The 24,411-nt window shown below is 41.8% G+C and overlaps 1 protein-coding gene across 1 annotated transcript in view; it reads right to left on the bottom strand.

Moving 5' to 3' along the window:
- DISC1 (DISC1 scaffold protein) overlaps window positions 1-23,033 on the bottom strand; it is a 189,295-nt gene extending 166,262 nt beyond the window's left edge. Inside the window, 2 exon segments of the mRNA XM_039569478.1 lie at window positions 3,357-4,336; window positions 22,970-23,033. Coding sequence (XP_039425412.1) covers window positions 3,357-4,319 — 963 coding nt within the window. The 5' untranslated portion in view covers window positions 4,320-4,336; window positions 22,970-23,033.
- Between the last annotated feature and the right edge of the window lie 1,378 nt (window positions 23,034-24,411).

Genomic DNA, 24,411 nt, shown 5'->3' with positions numbered 1-24,411 from the left:
TGAAGCTGCATTTAAAAATATGTAGGCTATTAACCTCCACATAATAGAAATTTAATGGATTACTACATCACTACAATGGCCAAATTTTGATAGTAAATCCCAGTATTTAAGCAGACAGACCTATTTGGAAGTCAGCTGAACTGCAGCTACATGAGCCAAGCATGGCTTTAGTCCAAACACATACAGAGAATAACAAATGGTATCTCTTGAAAAGCAAAGGAGATCGTGCAATCGCAGGATATTTCTCACCCTTTGAATAAATGAAAGTACGATTATTAAAGGATTCTATCAGCATGACATCTACTTCTGATCACATTGTACTCAACAGTGAGTTCCCAAGCTCATTCTGACAATTTTTTACCTGAGTTTTGCAGAGAACAAATATAAAATTTCCATATGCAAACCACATTTTATTCTGTAAATAGAAATGCAGTATGAATACTTTGGAACAGGTATACTCATGTTATGGGTCAGAAAAGAGTGTTCACATGCACCCAAAATATTTCATTAAAATACAATTTAGGCTCATCTACATAATGTTGATATTTGCATTTTTGCAATGCAAATGCTAGATGAGGGGAAAAAAGCAGAACACCAAGAATACACGAACCACATACAGAGTGCTCTCTCACATTCCAAAAGAAACTTACCATAATAAAGTCTTATTTCAAAAGTTAATGCTTCTCTTCGTTAACATTAAGAGTCCAGACCAAAGTTCTAAATTTACTAAAAATTTGTAAGGCCTTTACAAGTTTTTGCTGTTAAAAGAAATTGGTTAGAAGGTAGGTTTACTCCTCTCCTCATTGCCATGACAGCCACAGCCTAACTCAGCTGCAGTTACAAGACTGGAATGTGTTTCTTATTAAAATTATGCATGACCTGTACCAAGCAAGCCACTATCAGCCCTGAAAAGGATGAGCCTGGAGAAAGAAGCAGCGTATATTCTCAAAGTCCAAAGCCTGAAAGTGCTTGGGAGAGCATTAAAATCCATACTTCAGACATCCTGCACTTACAAAAGATTGCCCTTTTCTCTGAAGCTCTTTCATATTCAGTCCCCATATTTAAACTCTAAATTGCATAGAGAAAAATAGGTACAGCCAGTCAACAACTTAATAGAAGCACTCAGTTATCAAAACTGCACATCAACACACAAATCAGACAATCAACAAACAAACCTTTAAATTCAGGATATCCCTCTAAACATGGTATGTGAAAGTGGACTAGTAAGAAAAGAACTATAAAAATAAAGCTGGAAAAGTATCCAAAAATGTTTGATTAATAATAGGCTATAGGATGCATACATTCCCATTCCCTCTGCGCTTTACTTTATTTTGGTTTTCACTTCCTGAAACTCCGATCTTTTTTCTCTGAGGCTGGTGAGGAATGCAAATGATACTGAAGGGAGGAGCTCTGAATCCCCACCGTAAATTATTTTCTGTGTTTTATGCCTGACTTTTTATAGAGTTTCAAGGCAGCCTGCAGTAGGAATGATTCAAGTGACACTTTTTTCATATACATGATGTATAACAACCATCTATAGCGAGAGTACAGCTTTGCTGCTGCTGGCAGTGTTTATTCCATCATGCACCACAGTGGCAGGTCATTTAAAGTCTGCTTGGGTGCCACAGCCCAGGCACGCCCACGGCAAACTGACTGATGCTGCCACTGTAAAGTGCTTTCCATTTGCAGGCTGAGGAGATATTTGGAGCTCAACTAATCAAAGACCTGCTTCTGCTTCAGTGTGGCATGTCCTATACGTGTACCAGATGAAGATCACTTTTTAAGTACAGACAAAGCATCATTTTAACAACTTTGGTATTGTCTCCTTTTCTCGACTACCGTTGCCTTTGTTCCTTTCTGAAAACTTTGAGACTTCCTCATTATCATTATAATAGGAAGGTGCTTCAAATTAAACATATACGACTGGCTAAGCAAGGGCAAAGACATCTGAGGGCCCAAATCCCCAATTCTCCATTCAATGAATTAATGAATACAGAAATTAAAGATAGCAATGTTTCTTTTGTGCCTATCAAATAAGCAATACTGAAAAGAAAGAAAAATCATTTCCTATTTTGATTGTATTATATATTCCCAAATTTGCAGTGAATTAATTTCCCAAACCATCCCAGATTATGTGCACATTGCAATTCCAGGCATGAAACCAAAGAAACTGCTCCTTGTCAATGTGTGTGAAGTCTGTAAATAAGAGAACCTAGTTTGAGTTCTACACACATCATCTATGAAAAGAAAGTATTAGAGAGCATCATAAGACCAGGTCAAATGTCATGGCAAGTAAAGAAAGAATAAATATTTCTCAGCCTTCTGTCTTACCCAGACAGCAGGTTTGTGCAAAGTGTCCCCAAAGATCTGAATTTCTGAAAGGCAACCAAGAAACTCAGGCACTAGTGAGACAATTAAAATAAAATATTAAAAAAAAAAAAAACCAAAACCAAAAAACAACCGGCCAAAAACCTCCAACATAACCCCCACTACCCACACAGTGCACCTTGAACAAATTAGTGAAATCTATTGTGTCCATATTAGTCTCCAGATTACTGTTTCCTGTGTGCACAATGAAGCCAACACTTGGCTCCTTTGATCAGGCAAGCTCAGAATGGTTTCCTCCAATGCCCACCCTACTATCATAAAAATATAACACAGCTATCCTTCTTAAAGTTTCCCCACGCCTCTCCTACAAAGAACACAGTGAATTACACTGCCTGTAGATGTTGTAGGTATAAATGTGGGTATATACATATATGCAAAAAGACTTCTGACTCACCAGCCCACTACTCCTCTGGAGCGGAAGGGGAAAAGCAAAAAGGTTCAGTTCCCACATGGAGACAGGGACTTGACCCCCATTTTTCTTCATATGGGGAGAGCACCTATTAGATTACACACTACTTTCACAAAGTTGACTAATTCCTAAAAATCTTTGGCTCAACTTAAATATTTCCATTTTAAAATTTTAGTGTTATTAAATCATGATACTTCAAGAAAAGAGTTCTTACCACACCCCAATTTTATACTACATATACCCCAAACTGCAGACAAAACAGCCACCTGTGAAAAGAAATGGTACTTACTGAAGTCAGAAACTGCTGTGTGATGTTAGAAATGAGAGGATCAAAGTTCCAGTAGAACATAGAATAGGGTACTGCAACAATATCACCTATTTTTAAAGGACCAAACAAAACCTGTTCTCTCATTTTTATCATGCAGAACACTACTGTAAAACTCTGAACAAAGGCCACAAAAGCCAGAAATATCTGAACTCCTACATAAACTTTGATTTTAGCACTATAAATAAAAATATTTTGAGGAAGAGGAATCAAAAACAAAGTGAGATTACTGACCTTTAACGTACTGCGGTTGCCAAGCAAGCAATCCTGTAGCACTGGTTCATATTTTTTCATCAAAGTATCCCAGTTATGGTCACTAAAGCTACTTTCATACCCTGAGGTGACAGAAGAGCCAGCAGATGCTGCATCTGAGGAATCTGTAGAATATGAAAATGTTGCATCTATATCCGAGAGAAAGACAGTCTCACAGTCCTGTAATTTATCATTGACTGGGCTCTCATGTTCATGCTGCAAATCCTCACTGGACCTGGAGAAGCAACACAAATCTCCCAAGTGCTCATGAGTTTGTGCCATCTCTTCTGGCTTCTGCAGATTTCCTGTGGTTTTGGGATGCAGGACGATTTCAGCTTCCTCAATAGATTTGCCTTCAACATAATTTATTTCGGAGGCCGACTTCAGGGAGAGCTGTATGAAGCTGAAACTTGAACTAAAGCTATCATGTGCACCAGCAGAATGAGAAATACCGTCTCTGTTTTGATATTCACAGTTGTTATTCACTTCTGTCTGATCCAAAGCATACATGTTTGAGGGCTTGCTCACTTTAGTGCTGTGGCTTTTCTGCCATGTACAGCACACGGCAGAAGCATCTCCTTTGCCTGTTGTGGCAGCAGGGCAAACCCCTATCCCCGTGCTATCTGACCGTGGACTATTGCAACATGAAAGATTTTCGTGGCATCCTGGCGTATTTCCCGTCGTGGCCAGTGGTGTTACCCCATTAGCAGGAGGTACGGCACTACTCACTGCACTACAGCGCAGGAATTCCACGCTATTTTGGCACTGCCTGCGCCGAGCGCAGTTCTCGGAGCCTCCACAGTGCTGCCTGCTGTGCTGGAGCTCTGCTGGGCTGAAGCCTGTGCAGGCACCCAGGGACTGAAACTCGATCTGTCGCTGAGCTTCTGGCCTCATGTATCCAGGTCTTTTTGCCAGCTTCTTTTTACGAAGAGAGCCCACCGGCATTAATTGCTGGCGATCATCTGTAGGGGGGAGAAAAAGTCAGTGTTTCTGCAGTTTTCCAGGCTTAACATACTGTAGCATCTGAAAATAGTTGTTTCTGAAATTTCAAGCAGCACATCGTTTTCAATTTCAACAAAACACAGACACTGCCCATACTGCAGATAGAGAACACTGTGTATTCATTCACTTTCTAAAGACTTCGCACCTGTTTTTAAGTGAACTCACTAACAAGCTCCTCCATCAGGACACAAACCTGGGTACAATGAATCATCATCTTCCCTATTCACAATATCACTCTGCTTTTCCATTCGCAACTTGCTTAGCAGCACACTGAAGCAAAAACTTGCTTTAAGTTTCTCTGATCCAAAATGATTTCAGACTTACAAGCACATCTAAGATAGGACTGAATCTGCATCCAAAAAGGTGAGAACCACGATCACAAAGAAATTTTGTTCATAACCTTGTTGTTGCCGTGTGTTCAACTGCTTGTGTTCATCTCCATGTTTTAACACCCTGAGCAGCAAGTGGTTCAGGTTCTGCTGCCATAACAGAAGCAACTGTAACACCCTGTGGTTGCAGATGTTGGTCTAATGAGATATTGTACAAGTTGTCATTTAGATTTATGGTTCTACCTATTGTCCGAAATGTAAAGTTAAAGCTTTGCATGAAGAACCACCAATCCTAGAAAACTAGTAATTCGCAGCATTACTGAAGTATTAATATCATTATCAAGCAGCTTCTGCTCAGTAACTTATTATTTCCTTATACATACCTTGCTTACATAGATGAAAAGAAATTTGGTGTTTGCAGAGAAGAGGAAAACAAACAAACCAAGCCAAACCCGAACAAGATAAAAAGATCACAGTAAACATTAAAAGTGGGAGATCAGAATGTAATGACTGTGTTTTCTGTATATTTTAATGTAAGTATTATTGGTAAAAGATTTTGCGGTGACTACTTTCATTTTCTCATGGATTTACTGCTAGTTAAAAGGTATTCCATTTGTTTGTCCTGCACAATGGGAATCAATGGGAATACAAGCCCTGCACTATCATCCACTCCATAGCACAAAAAGATATTGACTGGACCTATTTGCCAGAATCCCCCTTCAAGGGGATCTGATGCCTAGCTGAATTATGCCCTCTGTTAGCTGCCCTCTACTCACTGAAACAGAATCAATTGGGTGTTAGAAATATTCATATCACCCACACAGAGCTCTTCCAAAAACACAAGTTTCCAATTTTTTTCTTTACATTTACCATTCCTCTCTAACCACAACCCTTTGTCAGTTTTTACATTGATAGATATGCACGTAATCTAAACTCCTCAGCAGCTCCTAACACAGGCCTCATACGCACCTCACTACGATGACATCCGGTACAAGAATTTAAGCACTGAAACTTCCCAGGAGAATTTTCCCAACATTCATTACATTCTCTCCAAATAACCTTCAACAAAAGCAAATGATACATTTTCCATATACTAGAATAGTGGCACATCTCACCATGGGACTGCAGTTAAACTTCTGTATTCTGCTTCCTATCACCATAAATTAGAATATCCCAGCAGTCTCTTACATTCTCTTTTGTCTGAAGAAAAAAAGCATCACAAAAATCAGAAGTAAAAAAGGTCATGGAGTCCATCAGCCTGTCTACTATAAAAAGACAGTGAAATGCTGTACTGGGAGTAATTTAATAGAAGAACCAACAAGCAGGAATCAGCCTCAGAGCAAGGGAACAAAAACTGAACAAAACGTTCTTTAAAATTTAATTCTTTTAGTTTATATACAAAACAATGGCCTAAATTTGACTTCAGGAGAAGAAATCAGTCATGCATAAAAAAGTCATTCTAAGGCTGCATATAGTCCATGGCCATTTAAAAAGGCCTGTCACAGGCCTTGTCTGTAAAAACACAAAAGGTTCTCTGGTTTAATTAACATCAGTTTAAAATTGATCTCACTAAATCACTATGAATTTCTAAAGTAGACAGATAATTACAGCTCTTTAAACACCAAATTTAAACTAAGCTAATGTAAATAAGGTTTAAATTGGCCAAAGTATTAGATAGTCTCACCAAGGGAACTGGATGCAATTCTAAAAATTATTGTGGAGCCAAAGGGGTACAATTCCAGTATCCTGAACGAGATCACACACAGCCCACACATCTCTGTGCTCCTCACAAGGTTCACAGATAACCCTCTAGACAGGTTTGATATTCAGTTCCTTCATGGACTCCAGGTCTGTCTCCCGGTGAGTCCAGCAGCACAGATCGCTCCCCTGGATACCAGAACAGAGCACTGCCTCAGTTACAATCAGGATGATAGTTAGGCCAAGCCATGAGCCATCCAGAGGATGCTGCAAGGACAGAGCTGCAGGTCCTTCTCCCCAGTGTGGCTGCCCCTGAGAGCAAGGCAGAGTGGACAGAGACAGAGCTGGGACCAACATTGACACAGACACTCACACCTTCCCCAAAGGATAAGAGAGGCCCCAGCCTGATCCCCAGCTCCAGCTAGAGGGCACTCACATTGCCCTCAGCCATCAAAAAATCCAGCCAGGTAGTTACTACTGCCTTGGGTATACTGTTTGGGCACTGTTTACCCTTGTGCCATGTCTCTGTTCTCAAGATTAGAATAATTTCAGTTGTTTATTATCACATATCTGAGATACAGTTATGTAAATTTTCTCTGCATAGTCTTTCAACCACAGCCTGCTTTGTCTTCATGTCAGAGAAATTAAACTGAACCAATTCAGCTGGCTTATTAAAAAAAAAAAAAAAAAGACAGGCCTTAAATTCTTCTCATCACTACCTCAGTTTGAAGAGCATCAAATAACTGTTGGCAATTAACTACAAGAGTATCAGAATGGAAACAACTGAAGGCAATTTTAAAACCCTACACTACAGTGTGTCATGCATTGTATGAGACACACATTTAGAAAGAGAGAAAAGCCACAAATGGAAGAGCCTTTCAATCGTAATATTAAAAATCAACTTTTTAAAATATATATTTTACAATCTTAGAAGATGATGTAACATATTTAATGGCAGATACGTGCAAATTACTTTAAATTCAATTACGAAAGCTCAGAAATATTTTTAACAGCTATTTCACCACAGCAATCCTTCCTGATGACCAACATTTCATAAAAAATAACAGTTCAGATCCAGAGCAGAGGGAAAAAGAAAATAGTCTATTGCTGTAAAGTAGCGTTGTTCACATCTTAGTTACACTAGTGAGATGAAAGAGGGAGAGGTGAAGCCTAAGAGCATTTCCCACTGATGGAAAGAGTACATTCTCTTGTACCCAGTCTGACACTGAAGGACAGCAAAACAGTCATCTCATTTATTTTAAGTCATCAGTCTTTGTTTTCAGCCACAAAAGTGGCAGTTCAGGTTTTTTGACCAAATGTTCTAACAGCATCTGTGGATAAAAAGGTGTAGATACCTTCCATTTTTGTTAAGTCAAATAGAATTTTAGAGATCAGTACAGAAACTCTGAAGTGATCACCTCCTCACTCCTACTTTAAGCATGTAATGCAGAATGCTTGCAAGTTCATTTAAGTTCTCCCAGTTTTAAAGATAGCTCAACTATCTGAATACACCTATATTATACACAGTTCATTTTTATTAGAATAACAAATTCATCTTCAGAGCATTTGCAGGTGGTAACTGATGTGGAAGAAAAGGCATTTGGTCATATTCAAAGCCAACTATCAAAGCACTGCTCCAAGCAAATTCTGTAGTTGCTTCTATTAAGGAAGCCTTAAACACCTGCATCAAACTCTACACAGAGTGAGTTTCAAATATTTGTTATTTACAAACATACACACATAAATGTTTTTAACCTATCAGAAACAAAAATGAACCATTCTTGGAGATTAATCTGACATGACAATAACCATGACTGTTCAGTTCCTCTGTCACAGAAATATGTAAAACGTTGCAGGTTCCTAACCAGTTATAGTTTGACTCATTTACTGAATTTCAAAGACACCACTAAATATGCAAAATAAGATGGTGCTGATCTCAACACAGCCTACGCTGAAACAAACAAGCACTATCTCTTTGCACAAATAAGCTTTCAAAGAAAGTCACTTTCAAATAAACATTTTCGTAACTCTTAAAATGAAAGGTCTCACTTCGCTTTTTCATCTCACTTGCTCTCAACTCTAACTGTGGTTTATCTAGCGTTCTATAAAGTGTATCTATAGAAGGCAAGCATGGCTGAGCTACATTGTATTGGATATAATGATACAAATTGTTTCCTCACCAAGGCACGCTGTGATTTCTAAGGTCACAGACTGGGTGCACTTTTTCAACTGTTAAATTTCCAAAACATCTCAAATAACATATTTTCTGAGGTCATTAAATGCATGTCAGTTTCCATTCTTCATTAAAAAACACTCAAAGAGTTGTGCATTGTGAAAGCCAGAGTGCTCTTCTTTAGCCAGGGTTTAAATAATTGTGTTTTTATTGACACACTCCCAAAATGCATGTCATTGAGTTGTTACAATCAAGCCATTTAGCTCCTTAATGCAACAACTCATTTTAAGACATTTGATGAAACTGCAGCACCTCTCTAGAATTAGAATCACATCAGCTGATATTAATACCCCCATCAAATTTTTCACACCTCAAGAAATAAAGAAGCAGTTTAAACCTGGTCTAGCCTCAACACTAAGAAAGAAAAAAGAGTCTACCAAAAAGTAAGTTGGTAAATAACATTTCCCATGTCAGTAATAATTTAGCCAGGGGAATAAGAGAAATAACCTTTTCCTTAATTACACACCTGTTACTACACCTCACTTTCCAAATTCATCTCTGGTTGATCAGCCTCAACCTAATCACTCTCCAAAGCTCTTTACACAACTCACTGATGTATTTCATCCAACCCACTGATACCCGCCTTGGCCAGCTAGAACTGCCAAACTCACATCACCAGCTGCTTAACAGAGCAGTTCTCAGACTCCCCAGTCATCACTAACCCTACACTCAGCCCAGTGATCCATCCTGTCTACCATCTGATGGACAACAAAACATGCCAGGGGAGAACACAAGCAGGTCTGGAAAAACAAGCCCGTACCAGCACAGGGTGCCTTCAGCACAGTGAATAACAGAAGACACTTCCCCAAAAATATCCAGCCCAATTTTTTCCAAACCTGTGGGCAAATTTCTTTTTAACTTACAGTTAAGTTATTGAGAAGAATTTATCCAGTTTCCAAAGAGGCAGATGGACACACAAGTTGCAAGCCTACAGAGAATACTCACAACACAGAACCAATGCTTATTTCAGGAGGTGGGGTGTGGGTGTGTGTAAGGTTTCTTGTTCTTCTTCCTGGGGAAAAACTCTTTTGTTCCCAGTTTCAATGCAAAAGTCTGTAGAGGCAGCCCATGCAAATGTCTTAAGTGGAGAGAACACTCTGGTTCTTTCAGTCAAGATGTGACAACAGCTTTAAATGTTACACAGAAATAGGGGAGCAAGGATGTTGCATAGAAACTGTGAAGTTTTCTTAGGTAATAAATTAATTTGCAAACAACACTTAATGGGTTTGCAGTCATATCTCATAAAATCATTTCACCAAACACACATGAAACTATGAAATCAGTACACAGCAGTCCTTTTCAAAAATGGTCTATTTAACACACCACACTTCTCTTTCATCACTCTGTCTACAGACTGACAGTGTGGATTCCCACTACTTCTGCTCAGTCAGATCATCTACAGCACGATTCTAATATAAAACTCATCAGGGGGGAGGGGAGGGAGGAATTAAAAAAAAAAAGTGAAGTGTGAGAGCACATTGACAGCAGTCAATTTCTAATTCAAGCACAGTTTGAATGTTCCAGCTTGGAGATTTGAATTTTTAATTTCACCAAGAGAGTGGGTTCCAAATTAAGCATCTGATGCACAGTCAGTCTGAAACCAGAATTGAGTTTACTGAAATAGAAAGTAATTTTCTCTTAACAGCTCAGTAGTGATCACATATAATGAAAATAAAACAACGTGGCAGCTCCTGTATTGCCAAGGGTGAGGAGTCAGAAGGCTTTTAGCTTTACAATTTAATATCAAAGTCCCAGGACAAATGTTCCTCCTTTCCCTGCTGAAGGAAGTTCACCTTGTAGCCCCAGTCAGGCTGTCAGATGCAATGTCCATGCTGTCTAGGCAACAACAGAGATGGAATGGAGCTCCAGACATCAGGAAATCTGAGCACCAAATTCCCACAGAAAGCACAGCACCTCAGGATGCAGATTAATACACGATCCTGCAAAAGCCAGGCACGGACACAAACTGCAGTCACAGCAATGCATAGCACACAAGGCCAACCTGTAGCTAGGAGAAAGGCAAAGAAGTGGTGCTGGTCCCTCACCCTGCTCCCCTGAAAACAAAGTCCCAGGGCTTTACATGAAGCCTTGCAACTCTTTATGGTCCAACAGAATTTCTGTACTCGGGTATTGTTTGCTCTTTGCAGCAGCAATTGTGTGAGCTGTACTTTTGCCAGCTGACAATAAACTGCCGCTCTGAGATAAAGATTCTCCAGTGAACCCATGAGGCACAGCCTGCAGCACCACTCTCCTGTCCACAATGCCTGCACAAGCAGCTTCAGTTAATGCAAGTCCTTGCCAAATGCCAGCAGATTGCTCAGCATCATCAGCCTGCAGATGTTATAACCTGCGAGGGGTGAAACTGTGCTCCAGCAAGCAGAGCGCAGTTCCCTTGGAGACCTTCACTGGCAAGCGGGAAAGACACACATGATATCCCTTTTGAGACCTTCACTGAGAATATGGCTTGGCCTTTACAACCCTTACCCGAGGCTGTAGACAGACAAAACAGAAGCTGGAAGTTTGTTTTACTGGGCCCCAGAACACAAAAGTGAAGACGCCAGCTATATCCTTTTTCTCTAGCATGGAGGAGAAAAGTAGGTTGTTCAGATGAAATTCTGAGATTATCTATGAACAGGCTATGGAAGAAATACTATAGCAGAGATTGCTGAAACTGCAGCAGAATACTAACCACAGGCAAGAACAATTCTAGCAGAAATCACAGCTCCTTCTAAATGCCATAGGTCAGAAGTCACTCTGCCTAGAGCAAGTCAGGTATCTTTAAAAAAAAGTTTTAAAAAATTAACATTCCAGGAGAGAATAGAGTTTCTCTCTAGAAGGTAATGGCACTGAATTACAGAATTTAGCAGATGTGGCAGCACAGAGGGACAACAGCTGTCAATACAGAAGTCAAGAATAAACAGCTAGAGAGCACTTAAAGGAGGCACCCACCAGCACTAGACAGCTAGCTCTCCATACCCTCCCATGTAGGAGCCCTGGCATTAGAGGCCAAATTCACTATTTCCAACCCACATCACCTGGTACAGCAGGAACACGGAGATCCAAGCAACTGCCTGCTCAGCTTTAGGCAGGAGCTGAGAGTAACCCCATGACCTCACACCATGACTGGAGACTGAAGACGCAACAGGACCAAAGCCCGTTCACACACCTTCAAAAGCCATGGCCACCAGAAGCAGACATGGATCAAGGAATACAGCCAAGCAGCTGCCAGTCAGACTCCAGTCTGAGGGAGGACATCACCAACAGATCCACTTTGACTGTAATTCACTCATTTTGGTATCCATCCTAACTCTGCTGATACCAACACCACACATGCTTTCAACCGCTCCCATCAACCCCTGACTTCTTTTACATCGACTTTCACTGCATTTCAATCATCGCTTCCCAGTTACTCCTCTCAAACCAAGGGCTCATTTCTCTTCAAGTGAAAGAGAGTTAATCCAGAAATCCTTTCAGTTGCTGCTCTGGAACTTTGACCAAACTTTGGATAGGTCACACTTCACAGTCTAGAACGATAACCATCCACAAAGCTCCCAAACAATGTTCCAAGCCAAAGACAGATATTCTCTTTTCCAGTACCAATTTCCTCAATACTACCTCTCTGGTCCTTTCCAAGTTATCCTTTTTGTCACAACCCCAACATGCACAAACCTCCCTCCAGCCCCCCTAACAGCATTGCTCTCACAACAGCGAACAAGCACGTCTCAACTTACCCTCAAAAATCCTCCTCATATGAGCTTCCAGGCCCTCCAACTCCTCAGCCCACCCTGTTCCTTCCTAGGTGGAGAGATTTCCTGCTTCACACTGCCCATCAGCAGAGCTCAGAAGTTTCTAGGCGTCCCCAGGTGCATTTAAAAGAAGCCCAGCCCCACTTCAGCTGTGTTCATTGATTTCATTGCTTCCCTTTAGTTGCTCAGCTTTCCGGCTACCAGAACTTCAGACAGTTCTTAGGGTTTCGTTTACATCTTTCACAGCACACAGAGTTTGTATGACAATCTAAACCAAACCTCACTCCAAAGGCACACTGACTCCATTCATCCCCTTAGAGATCATCTCAATGAAAACACTCTCGTGAGAGCTTCTTTCCTGTGACTGTAAATCACTGCTATTCATGTCTAGGAAATCAAGACAATTACCTGTCACAATTTACTCTGACATTGTCCCTGGACTAACATACATTAGCTAACAACACAGGCTACTCTTACTAACACATATCTATGCTGCTCAACAAAAGCACAGACTCCTGCCAGAAGGGGTTTTTTTTAACATATTTCTGACACATGCAGTTTGTGATTCACGTAAAGTACTACTCCCTAAGTACAAGCCCATAGTACCTGCCACCTTTCATTGAACCTTACCCATCTGCTTTTATTACCAAAATAAGTGAAAGTACAGTATTAATCTTGAAAGAAATTGTGCCCCTATGTGAGATAGCTTGTTTCTTGGGTGCCAAGGACTCTGTGGGATACTGGACTGAAACAAAGTCTTTAGTAAAATACTTCAAGTTAAAAACAAAAAAGAGAAATCAACACAAAAATCAGACCTTTCAAAAATATTCTCTGTATTAAAAGAATAAACCAATGAACAGTTTTTCAGGTCAACATATTTGGATCCATCTTAGCATTTTAAGTGGATAAAGAAAGTGCAGAATGTACCATATGGCATTAAACACACACACCTGAATAGATTTGCTTCACTAACAAAAAGCTTGGCAGAGGAAAACTTTGAGTGTCATTCAGATTGTTTTCCAGAATAAATATAGATTGTTAACTCATTACTTCCAATACTGGGGGTTTCTAATTTATTGTTTGCTTTAGAAAACCTGAATTCAGAATCCAGGATCAGCAGGGTCGTGTGCAAGGTAACTCATATTTGCATATCTCTTTCAGGTGTATGGGATAGGTCCGTGTGTAACTGGGGATTTCTTCTGCTTCTTTCAGGTTTACACATAATACTCCTGACAAGTATTATTATTAAGAAGTAGCAGGCAGAACTGCTGTAGCTTCCTTTCAAGGAAAGCGATGCAATTTCAGAGATATTTGATCTCATGAGTTCTGAGGTGCAGCAGTAATCTGATGCATTTGCTTTGTGGTTGAAGCAGACCATGTGAGAAACTACTCAACTTACACCAGTCACAAAGCATGCCCAAGACAGAACAAAGGACTAACACAGGACTCCTGAAAGACAGCTCAGTATTTTCACTATCAGAATACACCTAAAGCTTTGTACCTTTAGAACTCCTGTCTTCATGAAAAAGGTTGGAGACTTAAAAGCAGCACTTGGATAGAATTTTATCTTTATATTATCTAAGCTATTAAACCTTAGGAGTTGCAGGTCCCCTTGAGGCAGATCCTGCAATAATGCTATTCTGTCTGGTGAATTTTTACTGTAAACTTCAGGTTTAACTTACATTTTCACCAGACGTGTGAAGCAAATACAAGCATCATATTTAGAGGACTTTTTGTCTATAATGACTTGCACCTGTCTACATTTCTGTACTCCAAATCTAAACAAGTCTGAGACCTGAGACTGGAAAACAGATTTATAAAATATCTGTGTCAAGTAAATCCACTAAGATAGTCTCCAGACATAAGTAGTTAATTGACAGGCTCCTTTAATTACTGAGTGACCCGGTCACACCTTTTTGCTGGAAACCTTTTAAATTTTCTCCTGACTAGGCAGAAAGGAAAACTCACAGTAATTTGAATGTACTTGCAAAAGTTCCACAACCTAGAAAGCATCCTCTCTCTCTCCAGCCCTCTGTGAGCAGGAATACATTGCATGACTAGCCTTACAAAAACAAAGACGTGACAACAAAACCGTGAGAGATACTCAGAACACACGTGTATTTTCATTTCTGAACAATAAAAGTGTCATAGTGCTTCACTGAACAAAAACATATGAAATGTCTTAAATTACCTGAAAGTCTGAGTCATAAGCAAGGACTCTGCACCAGAGAAAGCCAGGAAGGCAGAACTAAGAACATCTTTAAGGTTAGAATGCCCTCTTTGGGTATAAAGACATATTTGCAGCAACAGTAAATTTCATTAAGTACAGTGCTATTTTATGCTGTAGGAAGGAAAGCAAATCAAAGAATGCAAGTGTGCTACTCCAAGACTTCTAAAGATTTCAGAAATGACCCTCTAATTACCCTCTACTAGTAACAATGTTCTGAAGATGCTGCATAACAATAGCGAGGATGACAGCAATCCATACACAGCAGGGCAGAGGGACAGACAAGAAAGAGATGGGCATAACTAAAAGCAGGAAAGCTTCCAAGTGGATACAAAGAAAAACTTTTTCACCCTGAGGGCAGGCAAGAAGTGAAGCAGGCTATGCAGAGAATTTGTAACGTCCTTGGAAGTTTTCAGGGCCCAAGAAGGTAAAGCTCTGAGCAACCTGACACAACCCCAGAGTCAGTCCTGCTTTGAGCAGGGAATTGGACCAGAGATCATCTGAGGTTCCCTCAAACCCAAACTATCCTAACCTACCCCTAAGATTTAAATACATGCCTCAGGATTTGCAGTATTCCACTAGTTAACGATACCCACGACAAAAGTTCAAGAGCTTCATCTGTGGAGATGCACCCAACCTTGCAAGAAAGCAACTTCTCTGATTTATAACTCCACAAAGGAGTCACAAGAAGTTAGCAAACAATAGTTCAATCACATACTGGAAGCTGAAAACAGCTGACTTTCTATAAATAAAATTCAGAATATAGTTCAATACTAGAAATAAATAAGGTCTCAAACAGCATTTAAGCATCCATCATCCACACACAGAGAGAAATTACAAGCTTTGGTGATGGGTCAGGGCCTTAAGCAAGACAGATACAGTAGAGCATAACAGCACAGGAACGCCAATTGTTCCACAGCAGCAAGCCTTTAGTAGTTAGCTGGTGATTAAATGATGCTCATGAGCATCACTTAAATGTCACTTTGATCTATTGCAGTTATTTCACAAAATCTTTATTAGTGAGGCTTTTTTACTGCCTGTACAAACACTGGCAAGCATTTCTCTTTGCTATATTAAAAATTATTTTGATACCTATTCCTAGGCTGCTTGCCAACTGGAAGACAAGATGGAGCCATCTGTGAGACTACAACTCTCTGAAGACACTTGCCTTTCAAAAACATAATCCCTTAAATGGTGCCAAGGGCATTACACACAAAAAAAATCTAACATCACGTCTGAACAGCTGCAGCAAAACCTGCCTCTCACACGAATTTCCCAGCAAAGGAAGGAGGAAAACCACCTCTGCCCAGGGAATGCTGCCTCTACCCTATCCAGTCCATGAAGTCTGATTATGACATAAGCATGTAAAAAGTCACGCCTGAATACTTCGCCACACAGATGTATCAGGCAGCCACAACTCTGCCAGAGATCTAGATGTTATATATAACTGAATTAAGCAGCAAACAATTCCAACACTTCTCTATCTTCTCTCTCTTGGTTTGGTAGAAATTTGAGGGATTTTTGGGGCAGGTCTCTTTCTTCTTCCACTACTTAGCAATGTTGGTGCTCAAAATATGTACTCAAACTGCTACCCAGGATTCCTTATGTCCTCTGCATCATCTTTACCTGGTCTGTTTGATTTTGATTATTATTACTCCTGGTATTGTATTATATTATCCCTGCTTGCCCCCTGCCTTGTAATCCTCCTTTTAAAAACTCCTTTCATATTTTATATCATGATTTCCAAGCCATTAGAGATCACTTTTAGACAGCTAACATGTAGAACAATTACTCCCAAGAGACCTGCAAGAAAGACAGCGACTCCATGTACTTCTCATGGCTTGCACTGAACAGTCATTCTGGCCTCTCAGCATTAAAACCACAGCCAACCTAGACTTGCAAGGGTCACACTTAATGCCTAGGCTTCCAACTTCATGCCTAGGCAAAGCACACAGAGTTTCACTAGGGCATGGCAGCACACAAAGCAGTAACACAAGAAGTGCACGTGCATCCAGATCCGGAAGAAAAGTCTGGACTCTCATCAAGAAATTCAGTGCCACACCAAACTCACCAGAAACACAGCAAAACAATTGCTACACACCATGCTCGCTACTTGTAACAAAGTTATTATTTTAAAATAATACTAATTTAATGCAGAAAGTGAATGACATGAGTATACACTGCCTACTTAACCCAAAGATGGAAAACCTTACTAACTGCACTGTAAAAGACAAACAGAAGGCCTTGAAGAACAACAGGGCAAGCCGGTAGGTTTCACAAAGGGCAATCAAAAGTCTTATGGATTATTCTTCCCAGAACAGCAATGCTGGTTTTTAGCTCCCAGTCCTACCTCACACAGGAAAAGACAGTAACAAATCTACTCCTGAAAATCTACACCATAACTATACCCAAGGTGGGCAGAAAGCATCTCCTCGGTTAACATGAAATGGATCCTAACTTGACCCTTGAACAGATGATCCCATGGAAAATTCTGTCATTGGCAAAAGCTGGCACCATAGCAGGAAAATTCTCAATCAGCTAAAAGAACAAATATACTACTAGTAGTGCTCACTGCATACAAAAAAAAGAAGCAGAAGCTGATCTTTTCTTATCTTACAGCAACTCGAGACCCCCTAGAAAACCTGGATTTTCCTCTGTCTTCATTCTCATAGGAAGCAGACATCCAGTTCTGATGGACTGCTCAGAGAAAACCATTAACTGGAGCAGCTCTTCTCTCACAGCCAAGTCTGTACAAGTCCCCAGCAGACCACAAGCATGGGAACACTACAGCAGCTGTCTCACCATGATCATGTTCAGGCTCCCCAGGAAAAGGGAAACACAGTACCTGTTGATTATTAACTATCTTGGGAGCAAAACCACACAGAGGATCAGCTGCTCTGGCACTGCACCCCAGGCAACAGTAACCAGGCCCTTCTTACACAATTTCAGTGAGGGTCTCCGCAAGATTTTCACTGCTCTGAGCAAATGAAAGCGTACTGCAAGGATTCTGGCAGGACAGGAGCAAAGTTTCAGCACGGTGCCCTGCTAAAACAGTGCTGTCCCACTGCAGTGGCAGCATAGCTTGGGACCATCCAAGGTGTCCAAGAGTTCCTCATGCCCAAGACTCCACATCACTGCTGAAGCACAGATATTAGCACCCTATCCACATCACTCCCATCAGAGACACAGCAACCAAAAGGATGTTAACAGTAAGGAAATCGAACTAAAACAACTATCATCATTTGGTAAAATATCACCAAACTCAGCAGCTGTGTGTCACATCCTGTGGAGACTGGTGTGCCTATGGCTCTTCAGGAGCAGAGCTGGGAACGCAGCACAGCCAGAGCTCAGCTTGAACTATTAGTGCAAATACTGACAGGTTAATGCACTACTCATTAAATGGGAAAAGCCAAGCCCCAGCAAACAGCTGTGCTGCCCATTTCCCTCCATCACCTGGATCTCCACGGGCCATTAGCAACAGGAAGCACCTGAAACTTAGACAGCACAACGAAATTCAATCTCATTCCTGCCTCAGTAACCATCCTTGTCCAAAATCCTATCAGAGAACGGAAAGCTCTTGTCCCCAAAGCCACGCTCTCTAACAATATGGGGAAATTAAGTTGATACAATCAGCCTAGCTCTTGCAACAAAAAGTCAGATATTTTATGGAACTGAGGCTGCCTCAATTTACCACCCTGAACAGGCTCAGGGATGTTCCTTCCTTTGAACCTCATGGTGTTTCCCTGAAGTAAAACATTTACATGTGGAGGAAGGGGAACAACCAACCACAAGAATTAGATAGCTGTAACGTAAAGAAAAAGCCTGTGGCTACAAGCATTTGGCCTTGTAAGTGGTATCCCTCAGCACCATTCCAAGTGCCTGCATATCTGCAGGAATCATAACCCATGAGACTAAGCTGCTACATCAGTGGGAAGAATGCTTACCACCGTAACAGAAATAAAATACTTCAAGTATCCCACTAAAACAGCAAGAAAGCAGTTTACTATCATGAAAAAAAACCTATTCTTCCCCTTCCCATGCTCTCTGGAGACTTGATGGCTTCCCAAAAACAAAACAAAAAGATGTTAAAAACGGTTTCCTTTATTGCTTAAAGCATATTTTTCAGACCAAAAGGCCTGACTGGTGATTTAAACTCAAATTGCTGTCAGATGAATGAGCTGAGCTAGGGACTATGGTGCTCACCCCATTAATCAATAAAGTTGTGAAGCCATTGACAAACTTCATTACCTACAGACACATTCAAAACATCACTATAATCTGATTCTAATTTTCCATTAGTATTATTATTCACCATTAAGCACAGTCTTGAAAAGCTACACCAATGCCACATGCCTCACTACACATACCTGGAGACTTTCAAAACAATTCAGAAAATCTAGTGGTATCAACTCCCAGATCCTGCCTCTCCCACAGATACTAACCCTTTGATTTTATTTAGTTTTGGAATATTCGCTATCAGCCCTTTGATTTTATTTCGTTTTGGAATATTCACTATCAGCCTCTTGACTTTTCACTCCACAGGCTGCCTCAAAATCTCCCTACTTAGAGATTTTCCTCTGTAATGGTTTCCTGCCCAGCTGACCTCTCGGCCCAGCAAAGCAAAACTTTCAACAAGAGCACATTAAACCCCTCCAAACAACCAACTCTTCAGCCATTGCAGAGAACAGGGAAAGTTCACATACACCACATCCATTCTGCTCTTAATTTCAAGGAGCCACTTTTCCCACACAGCTCTTTCCCAAAGAGATTTTATAATCTAAGGATATGTACAGTGTGTTTAACAAATTTCTGTTCAGTTGTAGTTCTGACACGGTTGCTCTTTCATTCAATCCATAAACACAGGCAGTGCATACAACCTTAAAACTAAAGGAGCTAGCTAAGCACTACTAAGAAAATGTATTTTCCACTTTCCATCCTTTATTCTGAGTACACAGCTGTTTACATAGTAAATATTTACTATTCAAGGTAAAATCTAATTTGGTTGGGGGTTTTTACACTTGTCACTGTTATGACCAAACAGAGTGACAGAGGGCAAAAAAGAGCAGAGTAACAAGACAATTTACCCTGACACAGGGGTGACACGACTAACACACCTATTTGTAAAGCAGCAAGAGAGGAAGGGAGGAGGGGGTGAGAAAAATCAGAAAGTGCCATTGATCACACTCATTAAACAGCTGGGTCCCAATTAGAAATATATCACACAGAGATAATAAGAGGTGTTCTGGAAGGAAGCTTGGCTGTGAGATGAAGGAGGGTCTGAAACACAGCAAGCAGCATTTTGCAGTACATACAAAGGGGAGGCAGAATCCAAATTCTGCAAGTCCCAAAGGAATCATACCAAACAAAGAAACTCTACTTGAGGCAAGCACATGATCTCACTCCTCTGCCTGCAGACTTCAGATTACTCATTAAGCCACTTCACATTCTCAGCATCAATAAATAGGGAAGTAACTCTATGTCAATAGCTAATTCAATTTCCATAGAGAAAACATGTTTAGCAAACAAAGTACGCCCATAGTGGATCTCAGCTTCCACAGCAGCAGTAGCTAGCAGGCTTGACAAAAAAATATTTCTCCTTGAAAGCATTTTTCAGGTGAGCTGTTAATGGAATCCACACCTATATGCTAAAGGAGAAGAAAAAAGAAAATTACATGGAGAGTTAAATAGTTAACACTACACAGAATTAAGGAAACACCTTCAAATAAGGATACTACCACACTTAAAATAGGAACAGCAGCCTTTGTTCAGTGCCAGAGGGCCAAGTTTTTCCTCGTGTGACTGCTGGTTTACAAAGAGCGCATTCATTCCGAATACATAAGGGTTTTGCAGCAGTCTTCCTTCACGAATATTGAATAGTATTACAACATACCCTGGGTTCAATCCTAATCTAAGTGACACAGCATGAAAGGGCTGCTTTCTGGAAAGAGACAGAAGATGCTAAGGATGAACTTGGAAATCACTATGGCAACTCCACAGGTCCCTTCCTGTTCACCTTGGAGGCAATACTCCAAAGGAGACAGGAAAACCCCTTTCCACAGGAGCCGTTAATATGCATTATGGCCAAAACCAGAAAGGTCACAGACTGCCCCTGCTCAATTAGAAAGAGGGCTTTGCTCAAAGAAACACAATGCTAAAATGGGAAAAGAATAAATCATAACTCCCGAGGAGCACTCATGAGGCGTCACACACTCGAGTAAATTGCACTTGAAAGGTCAGCTGGTTCAGTAGCTGTCAAGGGCTCAAGCTATGGCGGGCAAAAAAAGCCTAACCGAGTGTGCCTAATTTGTGAACAAAGTCAGAATTAACCTTTAGGGTTTTCGCTTTTGTCAGTACAAAACATTGTTTGCAGTGCTTTCTGTCCTCCTGTTCATCACAATTAATTTCTCCTGGTGCTAATAAATCCTCTTTTCTTACACGGACCCACTACAATTCCACCAGCAGCAGCTTAGGCCCAAAGTTTTGACTTCACTTTACTGAAGAGAACAAAGGATGATTTATCTAAATTTAAAGAGGGAGGAAGCCAGTGGTTATACAATACTTGCCTCTGACTGTTTTTTAGAGTGCTGCTGCACTGTAATCATCAGTGTAATATATGAGAACGTGCCACTTTCAGTGCCCAATCTCAAAGAGAGCTATATAGAAAATTAATAACTCTGATAGCATCATACACTGGGAAGAAAAAAAGACATATTGGATATGGTCCTTATCTCAAGTGTACAAAACAGTGCACATAAGCATTTGGTGGTTCTTGTACATTCCTTCAATTTGCCATGATCCAAATATTTTAAGTAACCACAAATCTCTAAACTCAGCCTTTTTTTCATTTAAATCAAATATTTGTTTTAAACACCTCTACTTTCCAGTTTCATAAGGGCCTAGAAGCCCTATGAATAGTAAAAAATGTACCGTAGCTTCAACTGGAAAACCACAGTCAATGCCTTCCCAGAATGAACCACAACAATTTCAACTTCAGCAATGAAATGGGGGAATACCCATACATCACCATTAAAGGGACTTTAGTATTTTAACACCAAGAAAAGTTTTAATAAAGTAGAACTTCTCCCATTTTCAAGAGTTACTGTAAGGCAAATAGCAAATTAGCAAGTAAATGAACCAACAGGAAGGGGCAAAACCAGAGATAATGCATCCCAGGGGACTTCACTTACTTCTTTGAAAACTGTCATTACTTCTAATTAGCAGCAGCACTTGCTGGTATACCTTCTGCAGCATATTTTGTGGAAGCCTTTATTATAAAAGCACTTCACTGCAGAACTTCTAAATTGCTATTCAAAAGCAGAGCAAGAAGTTACTCAAGCACTTGTACACAAAGATTTGTGTGGATTACCAAAACAGGAATGAGCTGTTTTCTATTAAACTGTTGGCAAGGACAACTGAAGTGTTTGAATAAAGTCTTGGTGGACTCATGGGACTGGGAGAACCACGTATCCCAAACAACCCAAAAGACAGCAGACATACCTAGTGAGAAATATACCTTTCTTTCCCAGTTGTCCTGGGAAAGGTGAAGTGTTTTTTTCCAGAATTTCCCCATGGCTCCAGCCTTTTGCCAGCACCAGTGTTGGTAAGGAGGGCAGCCCTAGTTCAAACCAGCTGATTGCTGCTGCTCTGAGAGAAGAGGAGAGCAGTTCATCCCCATCAGAGGTCATGGTCTTATAAAATTCAGTTATGTATAAAACATATTCACACAGAGTGCCCGCTGAGAAGGCAGTTTTCTTTTTCTTCCTTAAGCCAGGACTAGAGACTGGGTGACTTTCCTAAGAGCACCATTACTTCCCTCTTTGCAGTTGGTTATTCAAAAAATAAACAAACTATACACCTTTGTATCAATATAACTGCGCTCACACTGGCTGAAGTGAAATCAAAGTATCTTATCTTTTGAGTTAAAAAAAATGGTAGCTACTTTATTTCAAAGTGCAACACCGTTCCGTAGACTGCGTTAACTGCGAAACAAATGCCAACATCACCGGGAACTTAAAAAAAAAAAAAAAAAGAAAGAAAGAAAAGACCAAAAAACTCCTAAAACTTTCGGACTGTGCAATGAAATATCAGTATTTTTTGACCGAAAAAAAACCCCCACCCTTACGCTCTCCCCATACTCAACACGACTCTCAGGAGCTGCCGACGCTCCCAGCCCAGCCCGAGGGCAGCATCCAGCCGAGCCACCCGGCCCCTCCAGCGGGGAGCAGCGCTGCCGGCGCCGGCCGGGGTGCCCCGCGCCCCCCGCGCGGTCAGGGGCTGCCCCTGTGGAGCTCTCCGGGCGGGCACCCCCGCGGCCCCGCTTCCTCCCCCGCAGCACCCGCGGTGCCCCGGCCCCCGCTCACCTGGGCCCGCCGCGTCCCCCCGCCGCCGCGGCGCCGCCTGTCGGTACCGCCCGGCCGGGGCTGCGGCCGCCACATCCCGGCCCCCGGCCCGCACCGGGCGGAAAGCGGCCCTGGCCCCGGCCACTCCCCGCCGGGGGCGGGCCCGAGGCAGCTCCGCCGCCCTGGGGAAGGAGAGGGCGGCGGGCGGGACCGGGCTCCGGAGGATGGTGGGGTGCGGGCGGCGGAGGGAGCGGTGCGGCCGGGGCTGGGCGCACGCACCGCCCCAGGGAACAAGGGTCCTCCGGGATCCCGCCCGCGCAGTGCTCGCAGGCTGTCTAGGCTCTGCTCCCGCAGGTCTGCAGCACTAAGTTAGGGGGGAGAGGAATCAGGGAACCACAGAATCGGTCAGATTGGTAGGGACCACAGTGGTCCAAGCTTCCTGCTCAAGCAGGGTCATCCTAGAGCACATGGCACAGGATTGTATTCCAGATGGTTCTGGAATATTTCCAGTGAGGGAGACTCCACAACCTCTTGGCACAATCTGTTCCAGTGTCCGCATAGTAAAGAAGTTCTTACTCATATCCAGATGGAATTTCCTGTGCATTGGTTTCTCCCCATTGTCTCTTGTCCTATTGCTCGGCACCACTGGGAAGAGCCAGGCTCCATCCTCTTCATACCTTCCCCTCAGGTACTTAAAAACATGGGTAAGGCCCCCTCTCAGTCATCTTTCCTGAGGCTGAACAGGTCCAGCTCCTTCAGCCTTTCCTCAGAGGGGAGATGCTCCAGTCCCTTTAATCATCTCTGTATCCCTCCATTGGACCCGCTCCAGGAGCTCCATGTCTCTGTTGTACTGAGGAGCCCAGAACTGGATACAGCACTCCAGATGCGGCCTCACCAGGGCTGAGTAGAGGGGCAGGATTGACCTGCTGGCAATGCTGTTCCTAATGCATCCTAGGATTCCATCAGTCTTCTTGTCCACGTGTGTGTGGGCATGGCTCACAGACAGCTTGTTTAGCACTGGGACCTTCAGGTCCTTTTCCACAGAGCTGTTTTCCATCATGTCAAGCCCATGACTCATACCAGTGCCTGGGGTCATTCCACCCCAGGTGAAGGACATGACCTATGCTACACGTACAGATATATGGCCTCCATCTCACACGTCCCAGCATCACATGGATATGGCTACAACAAATACATATACCAAATGTACTCTTGGAAAACAATTTATTTTCAGGTTTAGCCGTACTGGGCGCTGCTTGGTTTCAGAGCCATCATGTGACCCTTTGTGAGCCCTTCTCCACCAGGACTTAAAAGGATACTAAGAAAGTCTGCAGATGATACAAAATTGGGAGGAGCAGTTTACTCCTTTGAAAGCAGGGACGCCCTGCAGAGAGACCTGGACAAATCAGAGGGCTGGGCAATCACCAACCATATGAAGCTCAACCAGGCAAAGTGCTGAATTC

This window comes from Corvus cornix, chromosome 3 (genome assembly GCF_000738735.6).
Source record: "Corvus cornix cornix isolate S_Up_H32 chromosome 3, ASM73873v5, whole genome shotgun sequence".
NCBI lineage: Eukaryota > Metazoa > Chordata > Aves > Passeriformes > Corvidae > Corvus > Corvus cornix.
This window is presented reverse-complemented; position numbering and strand designations above follow the sequence as displayed.